This window comes from Sphaeroforma arctica, assembly GCF_001186125.1.
Source record: "Sphaeroforma arctica JP610 unplaced genomic scaffold supercont1.922, whole genome shotgun sequence".
NCBI lineage: Eukaryota > Ichthyosporea > Ichthyophonida > Sphaeroforma > Sphaeroforma arctica.
Window position 1 is genome coordinate 3,767 of NW_014039636.1, and position 9,921 is coordinate 13,687.

The following is a 9,921-nucleotide window of genomic DNA, read 5'->3' on the forward strand; positions in this document are numbered from 1 at the left end:
ACTCGCCGCCTTCTGTATAGCCCCCTCCTTCCCCACTACGATGCGCTTACACGCATTTATACTATCTAGTCACCACTAAAACACTTGCTCTCCGCTACACACCCGTTCCGAATAAGCTCAATATTAGCCATCACCTCACGGCGTATACCGATTCCAACTGGGACTCTTGCCCACTACCTCGAAAATCTCACACTAGCACTCTTATCACTCTGAACAAAACGCCCGTCCACTGGCGTAGTCAGAAACAAAAGACTGTCACTATAAACTCCACGGAAGCCAAATATATTGCGGCATCCGAGACAAACAAAAGACTGTCAGTATAAATTCCACGGAAGCCGAATATATTGCGGCATCCGAGACCATCCATGATATTGCATGGGTCTGTAATATACTCAATGCTTTCGAGCATACGGTTCCTCATCCTACGGCATCCCCATGTCGACGCCTCAAAGACATCGAGGTCCGAACCCACTACATACGCGACTGTCCACCAGGGCATCATTAACATCAGCTACATCTCTACGCACGAGAACCCCGCTGACCTCCTTACCAAGTGTCTCCAACGCCCGAAACACGAGTGTTTTACGCAACAAATACTTTCCCCTCAAGATATACATTTTCCGATGACGTGAAAATCATAGCTAGGTATCGGGACAGGTTAAATGTGACCCTCTGGGTTTAAACCCTAAACTACGTTTTTCGGTTACCGAGCATAATCGTAAACACAATTTTTACCCATTTTGTTATCATACAAATATACAATTATCTTCAATCAATTATGTTATCAGTTTTCTAGTTCCAATAGGCTCGGGGTAAATAAATCGGCGGCTAAGCCGGGTCATAGACTTCCCGTGCCTGGGAGCGTATAGAAGGTGGCGAGGTTCAGCTCGAGGCCGAAGTTCTGAATAGCCTTGTCTATTGGGGGCGGGGGGTTGGGGTTGGGGCACAGCGAGTGGCATATTTACCGTTGGACGTCCACTGAGGGCGTTCGTCCGTAAAATTGAATGTCGCGGCTACGAATGATATATTGTGTAAAAAGCTCTGGATTTTAAAGGTGTCATCAGTGCAATGGAGAGTGTAGTCTAGTAAAACGCCAAATCCGCACGGAGGGGAATATTTGTGTTGAGGAGGATGGACAGATGCTATGTAAATTTGGAAGCAGCGAACTAAGTTATTGAGGGTAGAATGTTGGCACTCAACAGTGGACTTCATCTGAGGCGTGTGTGTGGGGCGGATTGACCCATAGCTTAATGCCCAGAGAAGTAATGTGATCACTGTCTATGGCACTTTGAATAACAGAATCACCGTCGGATGTGAGGGTGTATGGCTTCCGACGGAGGGGTATGTGTAAGAAGCTCGCCAATGAGTTGTTTAAGTAATATCTTGTTCGGGAGGTTCTTATGGATCCCGAAAGACGATCCTTTATCCACCATAATAAGTGTGGATTTGATGCTGTCGCGATTGGGGAGTATAGGCCTCTGAAAGTTGATGTGTAGCTTCTCGCAGGACCGTAGATTGTATCCGTGAAATTGTGAGGTACGCCTTTGGCACGGAGCTCTACCTCGATGCACACAGGGCAGTGCTTCTCGTACTCAGGATCAGCCCTAGCATGCATAATGGCTGCGGTGAGTGGTGGAATGTGGCGGATGGCGGTGTGGAGGAGCCCAACGAGAGCGAATAAAGTATATATCCAGAATGGCTTTCCGACGGCGGTTGTAGCCTTGGCGGAGGAAAGTAGATAAGGCATTTTTTAAAGAAAAGGATCGGACTGATATCTGGTACTGACGGCGGGCCACCATTTCGTACACGGGTGGGTTTCATACATGTCCCGTCTATTCGGGGTTGCCATAGGCCTTCTCGCTGAGTAGATCATCATCGCGCCAATCCGTGTAGACCCTGTGCACACTTTGAGGCCTGTGAATCTGAGGAGTTGTGCGTTCCAATTGCTAGCGCAGATGTTTATGGTGGGTTCCCATTGTAGATGCGTCATGGTCTGTTGCCATTTGCCTGGGTTAAGGACTGGCGGAAGATCGTACGGATAGAGTTCAAGGCTGGGGTACTATTGAATTAAAGTAATCAAGTTGAGGAAAAGCAATATGATACCCACCGTTATTGAGTGATATTGTAAATTGATGGGGTCCTTTGTAATTGTTTTTTTTCGGGTGTCAAACATAGTATAGCCATTATCTTACAATAAACTCTGGGATACTGATTGTTGGATTAATGGAGGGCTGATGTATGTCATACTAATATTGGATAATATGCCTAGTATGCCCCGGTCGGTGATTGTTGTGATAGATTTGCCATCAATCTGTAGTGGGAACGTTCCAGTCTCAAGCTCTCTTAGTCTGAAGTGCTTAATATCGTCAATCAGGAGTTTGGTGTTTGTAGACAAAGGCTTGGATGGTGGCTTACTGAGTAAGGATATTTGTGGTGTCTGGTAGCAGGATAGGGGGGGATTCTGTTTATTGCTTCTCTCGCTACAAACAACTGCTAAATGGTTCTATCGGTTACAGTTGGTACACACTGAGGAGGTAGTCTTGCAATCCCAAGCCGTGTGTTGTTTGTAACCATACTTTCCACAGGATTCCGTGCAACGACCGGAATGATGCTGGAAAGACCAGCAAACATAAGATTGCAGCTGACGCGGCGTAGCAGATAGTATGCAGTAGTTGCTGTAGACATAGCATTGACGTGTTTGATAAGCGCATCAAGTTTGGCATCCAAGGGGTTGGTCGGTGGTGTGGTAAATTTGTTAACACGTTGGGGGTAGATGTTGTTCATTGTTTCCCTCGCTGCGACATAGAGGCAGAGGCCCTGGATAGTAATTGTACGACGGGATGTCGTAGAGCGACCAAGAAGGTATCCTCTGGTTTGTTCCTGACAAGAATCAGGAAGTCGGGAAAGAAACAAATATTATTTGTAGTCCGGGGGAAATGTTGCAGCTTGTTCTTTTGCGTTGCGAATAAGGGTTTCGCATCGAAAAGCCAATTCACGGAGAGCCTCGACATCTTTAAATTTAAATCGATGAAGGTAACCATGAGTAACGTGCTTGCGATCTTTGGCAGAATGATGCTTGAACCGACGTATCAAGGTGTTGAGAAGGAGCAGAGGTGACCAAGAATGGTGACGTTATGGAGTGAGGATATCTGTCAGAAGATCAATGGGTTTTTTAATTGGTATGTGCCGGTTTCCTTCTGAAAAATGGCAAATTCAGCATCAGCCATATCGGTAGCATTGCGGCTGTCGTAATCAAAAAGCAGGCGGAGATCGGTAGTTCACTCGGGCGCGGCTGTCGTAATCAAAAAGCAGGCGGAGATCGGTAGTTCACTCGGGCGCGGCTGTCGTAATCAAAAAGCAGGCGGATATCGGTAGTTCACTCGGGCGCGGCTGCGAGATATATGTCTGTCTTCCATGTGTCGTAGTGGGCACCTGGGAGGTCAAGAATTGACCATGTCCATTTTGATGTGTTCTTATCTGTTGTGGCAAGCATGTTAGCTGGGGGTGAGTTGGTAATGACAGGACAGGAGTGTGTGTAAGTGGGTAAGCTTCGGGGCAGGTGGTGGGTCACTAGCGGGTGTTGGGTATTATGGTATCTGTTGTCAAGTGGGGTAAGGGGGTAGTGGGGCTTCAGTGTCAATCGGTAGAACAGAGTTGTCGTCCGGTATATTATCGCCCACAACCTATTGGGACCTATAAATTAAATTTCTGAACAGAATTGGTTCTGTTTATTAAAGAATGCTATCAAATATATGTACAGTAATAAACTGCTGTAAGATTGTGGGACCAATTGTTCACGCATAAATATTGGTTCAGCTTCTGAGTCCCGGGAAAAACCTGATTTGGTTTAAACCTAGAGGGAAAGGTTAACCTGTCCCGAGATGTGCGCCATGATGACATTGTAGATCACTTGAGATTGAAATGTGTATATCAATTGGCTTTTCTGTATTAGTCACATCGATGGTGTACCAGAACCAGCTAAGGCTACTGTGAACCGTACTTTTGAAAATGAGCCAATGTAATTTGCTTACACCAGTGTACCACTAAAAGGGCTCTAAAACATTTATTCGCACTTACTGTCGAGTTCCCTGTTAATTCTCGGCGGTGAGAATTAAACGAGTAACTGTTTGACCGAGATTCCTGGAGCGGTGACAAGTAGGTCGCGCAATACCTATTTTCCACCGAGATATCTAATGCAATAGCAAACAATGATGTTGGTGAAATCAAAAGCGTGAATTAATCAGAAAACAGCAGCGCACGAGGAGGCACCGCAGCAGTACCGCAGCAACACCCGCTGTAGCACCCGCTGTAGCACCCGCTGTAACGCCCACTGTAACGCCCACTGTAACGCCCACTACAACACCCACGAAGAACAAAGGGGGTGATAGAAAACCATTTAAGGACGGGTTGACACCAGAAACATTATTTACTCTGACGAACACAATTTGTTATATGACAGCATTGAAAATTTACTACTTGAGCTTTTCTTTATGCCAGTACTGCCGGATAGACGTAACAAACCCATCGAGAAAAAAAATCTACGTATCACGTGCTATGGCTGCTTGGAACAGTCATCTTGACATATTGGCGTTTTTGTTAACGGTGTGTGAAATCTATATTGTTTGTTTCAACTTACTACTTGAGGGGCTACAAGAGACGATGGACGCTCTGGATCCCCGATCCCCTTGCGCGATAAACAAGCAAAGCACTAGTATCATCACTACAAAGGTCTTGAACGTGTGCATCTACGTATTCTAGTATGTTTTAAAGCGAGATTGTACTGAGATAGCGGGATTTTGGTAATAAATCATGGGATGATTGGGCACTGGTAGAGATGGCCCGGGCAATATTTATCAAGACTGTCTTGATAAGTTTTGGCTTGAAAATGTATCCTAGGCTAATTTGGTTGGTGAAAAGTATGCCGCGGCGAGGTGGTACTAAATCACAGACGGGTTATGGACATCTGTTAAGCCCAAATTGAAGCATATATTTACCTTTTGGTAAAGTATACCTTTTATCATCGGAGAATAATAATAAGTTCCCTAAGAAAGGTCAGGAAGATATATTACTATTAACTTGAACACGGTTGAAGTAAGTATGCTGATCTACCAGAAAACGTGCTGCATCGTCTTTACCCCTCAGTAGCCTGTGAGACTTCTCAGGATCAAGGTATTGATTCAGTCAGTGATGATGATTCGATTGATCGTGTCGAAAAATAGGTGTCGAATGAGCCTGCTGCAGCGTCAAGTGATTGTTGTAAGTGGATGCAGTTGCGGATGGCGGTATAGATGGCTCCGGATGAGAGAAACCGGAGGATAGTGACATCATGGACGAACCCTCTGATGACGGTTGGGATGTGTTCAGGCAGAGGCTGATCATCCTGGTGCTGCTAGAATACGTGTACCTTACCACAAAAAACGTGACCTAATATACAGGCAGACAGAGCATCGGAGAGTGAGAGACGCTCAAATCTGAGTTGATAGATGACGCGGCAGAGGAGATGACATGATGTCATCACGTACCAACGCTTAGCCTCAAACGGATCTGCACTCAAAGAGAAAGCGTGAGCGCCAGATACGTGACACACCTCCCCGCCTGATATCAAGGGTTAGGAGAGATCGTTGACGAGATCACGACGAATCCAAATTCGGGTTCATTGATGACGATGAGATTGCCTATAAAGACTTGTCTAGTTCTGTTGATGAGAAGTAGTTCAGTGAAGCGATGCAAGACAAATTATACTCGATACTGGGTATTGAAAGTGTGGAGATTCAAACAACGTCGTACCGCCCAAACAAAGCCAATATGTCTTAAAATGGGTTCTTGTTCTTGAACGTGATGAAAATGGGGCAATCATAACCGGCACAAGGCCGATCTGTAGCAATATGGTCACGATTGTGGGAGATGTCGCTACCAGTCGTCGCCAAGGAAACAATGCGTGCGTGTGTTATTGGACAATGCTACGTCTGAGAAGTTGGATATACTACAGTTTAATGTAAAAACTGCGTTCTTGCATAGCACACTTATGGGAGGTTTAGGGGTGTACTGAGGTCCCCGCCGATTCGAGGAGATAGTAGGTGACTTGCTTAGCAACGAAATCAATCAGGGTGATTTTTGTGGATATTGAAGAGCATCTATGGCCTCATACAAGCTGGGCTGTGCTAGTTTGTGCAATTTAGAGATTGCCTCGTTAATGTTATTGGACTCCGGCCAAATCTCTCGAGACCTCTCCCCTACCTATTTGTTGGGAAGGGTTTCTTTCTGGTCCTTTACGTTGATGATGGTTTATTCTTTTTGACCTCAAGTCGAAGGGCATGAGAATTTTAAAGGTTAAGTCTGAATTTGACGTCAAGTCTATGGGATCACAACGATGCTTTCCTGGTTGAAAGATAGATATGTAGAACAGTAGAATCTACATCATGCAGCTACATTGGAGAAGTTGATTCAGAAGTTTGGGCCTCTTAAACGAGTTGGCCTGCCGATGAGTAGTACATCATTCGATGTTGATCAGACCCGCACCGTGCTTTCGGATTCCGAGTACCGTATAGCATTCTAGGCTATCTGATGTTTGCTGCTGTTGGCATGCGCACTGACATTACTTTCGCTGTGAGCTCCTTGAGTAGATACTTAGACTATCTTACGAAGGCAAGAAAGGCTGCCGCTATGAACCTGTCGGTTACCTATGGCAACTATGGATCGGGGGATATTCTGATACGAGGATTAAGGATTGTAGCTTTATGCGTCCATGCTGATGCAAGTTTTGCTGGTGAGGTGGACAACCGATCGCGTACTGGGTACTTGCTATTCCTACAAATGCGCCAGTGTATTGGGGAGTGCGTCGCCAGAGCATCATCACACTGAGTACATCCGAGTGCGATTATGTCAGTCTTTCATTTGAGCTTGCTATCAGTTTACCGGTAGTGTATTATGAAGACAACCAGGCCGGTAAGAAGATGACGGAGGGGCTGACTCCCAAGTGCAGTAATCACATAGATATCAAATAAAAGAATACCATTGTACTTAAAGTTTGCCGGTCTGAATGCGGATGCGTTGACCAAAGCACTGCCACGAGTTGCATTCGAGCAGCATCATACGAACTTGTTGAAACGCCACTGTTACAAGTGCGCCGTCGTGTGGGATTCAAATGCCGCTGTAACTAATCCATGGGGAAATTGTGTATTGGAGTCGAGCTAAGTCTTCCGTTCAACGGGGCCGTGGGGCCGTGGGGCCCTGGGTGAGTGTCGAAATTCTCGACTTAAGACTTAGCTGAGGATGGCTTATGTTTTTTTGTAGAGAAAGAGAAAGTCTATAGTTTTGGCACCTAAATTTGTGTCATCAAATTTTGGACGTCAAGGTTTGTGTCATCGATTTTTGAATTTTCACACATGCATATGGGTGTGAGGGTCTCAAATTTTGAAACCACAATTGGGCCGGGTTCCTGAGGTAGGCTTGGGAGGTAGATCCTGGGCTTGAATACGTTGAGTATACTTTTGATGTATGCATCAGGCCCCGTCGTCGTGATAAATGTAATACGAAAGCCGATCACATGACGGTCGAGCCCAAGATTTGTATGAAGATAGAATGGTGAAAAACCAGATGACGTCGGCAGACGGCTGGGATATTTTTTTCAGGTAGATCATGAGGGCGAAGCGACGTGATTCATGAATCCAAATGCACTCGTCAGCCGCCGATTGAAAAACCAGAGAGTTGAGGTTTATTACCGATAACATAATTCTAGATGCGCCGCCCGGCCTGTTTCAATCCGTGCAGGCCGCGGCGAAGTTTGAGAACGATGCTCGGCGGATAATGGCTGAACTCACGTCAAGCCTCTGAAAGGTACATATACACCGGTACCTCGAGCTTGCCATAGAGGAACGCCGAGGTAACGTCGTAATAATCACCTGGAGTTTGTGAAAACAAACTATCGCCAAGAAAAAGCGTAGTGTCGCGGCGTGGGCCGCTGGAGCATACGTATATGTATAACTGTCGCCATATTCTTGCTGATTGCCACTAGCGACCATGCGAGCCTTGGGTCGCAAAAGTTGCCGTGTTCATCATGTTTTAGTGTGAAAATGCACTTACTGTGGATAGTCTTCGCCGATACGGATTTTAAGATTTGCTGGCAGAAATGATTGATTCGGGCACTGTGTATCGGATCGGCGGATAATAGCTGAATTTACGTGAAGCCTCTGAAAGGTACGTGTACACCGGTACATCGAGCTCGCCATAGAGAAACGCCGAGGTAACGTCGTAATGATCACGTGGAGTTTGTTAAAACAAGCTATCGCCAAGAAAAAGCGTAGTGTCGCGGCGTGGGCCGCTGGATCATACGTATCTGTATAACTGTCGCCATATTCTTGTTGATTGCCACTTTCGACCATGCGGGCCCTGGGTCGCAAAAGTCGTCGTGTTTATCATCTTTTAGCGTAAGAATACACTTACTGTGGATAGTCTTCGACAATACGGATTTTAAAGATTTGCTGGCAGAAGTGATCGATTCGAGCACTGTGTGTCGGATTTAAAAGGTAGAAAAGGGAGGTAGTTTCCGTAAGGGTCGTTGTTGGAGCTTGCTAGAAGAATATATGCTACTTCACTTCTTTCTTTGCCTAGTGACGCATAGACGGGATAGGAAAGCAAGGTGTCGTCGTGCAGGACTTCGGGTGCACCTGGAGGATGATACTTTTGGTCCTGAAGAGCCCCGTAATGTTGTAGTGAGGGGGGATGATGAATCGGTAAAGGAGAGTGAATTAAGAAGCAAGCTGGGAGTATTGCGAAGAGGACCCGGACCTGTCGGCGGTGATGGAATAGCTGTAGTATGGGGGCGCTGGGATGGATGAATATGATTTGAAGGCATGGCTTCGAGTAATTGCGTAGGAAGGATGTGCACTGGCATTGCATGTTGTGGGACTGTCTGACGGGGCGAGGAGGTCAGGAGACTGTCAAAGGGTAGAAGGGCGAACAAAGGTGGACGGAATATATTGTAGTTTGTGCAACTATACATCGAATCAGGGCTACGCTGTAGTAAGTACGTAAAGTATAAATAAAACGATATATGAAGAAAGAAAAACATAAATACCTGACTCGCGCCATTGGTTAAAATAAGAATATCTGCTACTAACATGTCTGAATATCCCTGCTGTGAGCCTGCGTGTGTATAGTATAGAGACATAGTAATTAACTTCCTTAGGATCTTGAGGTTCATTTACTAATATGTAGACTATTTACAATAAGCCCAGGTGACAGTGAAAGCGATTCGGCTGATACGGCACATGTGGGGGTTCAACTAGTTTGGTAGAACCAGTGGGCATAGAACCCAGGTTTGGGGTTCTACTAAATTTGAGCAAAACGTTTTTTGCTCAACAGTGTGTGTATTACTAGCATAATAATATGAACCAATGGCTACCGCATTCGACCGGGCGAGCTGTCTTAAAGATCATCTCAACAATTGAGAACGATCTTCTTCACGAGACATCCGACACTCACTCGGGCTTGTATTGCTGCTAATCACGAAGAAGACAAAATGTACCAAAGGGCACAATCCTTTCCTATGAGATCACTGTCTGGCGAGATTATCGATTATCTTAATCAAAGGCATCCCATTGCTCCCTCTATATGGATATTGTTGGCTCATCCCTGTGAGAATATGATCACATGTCAACAAACACTGAAAATCCATCAATCTACAATATCTCCGAGATTTCGAGCGGGAAGATGATGTGGACAAGTTCTCTAGGCGGATATTTAAGACCTGAGCGGAGTTTAAGGATGTGTCGCCAATTTGGCGAATTTGTTTATTAGAGAATGATGACGAATTCAGCATCATAAAAATTTAGTAATTAGTCTGAGACCAAAACCATAGAAACGGTATTTTCGCGAAAACCTATTGTTAGTGAAAATCTCATCCCATGTATGACTGTGACT

At 45.4% G+C, this 9,921-nt stretch overlaps 1 protein-coding gene across 1 annotated transcript; it reads right to left on the reverse strand.

Annotated features, from left to right (window-relative positions):
* Positions 1–2,601: 2,601 nt before the first annotated feature.
* SARC_09267 (hypothetical protein) lies at positions 2,602–2,784 on the reverse strand (the record flags this gene model as incomplete). The annotated part of the gene is made up of 1 exon (XM_014296724.1): positions 2,602–2,784. A coding segment is annotated over one exon (183 nt), but the record flags the coding sequence as incomplete, so codon positions are not given.
* Between the last annotated feature and the right edge of the window lie 7,137 nt (positions 2,785–9,921).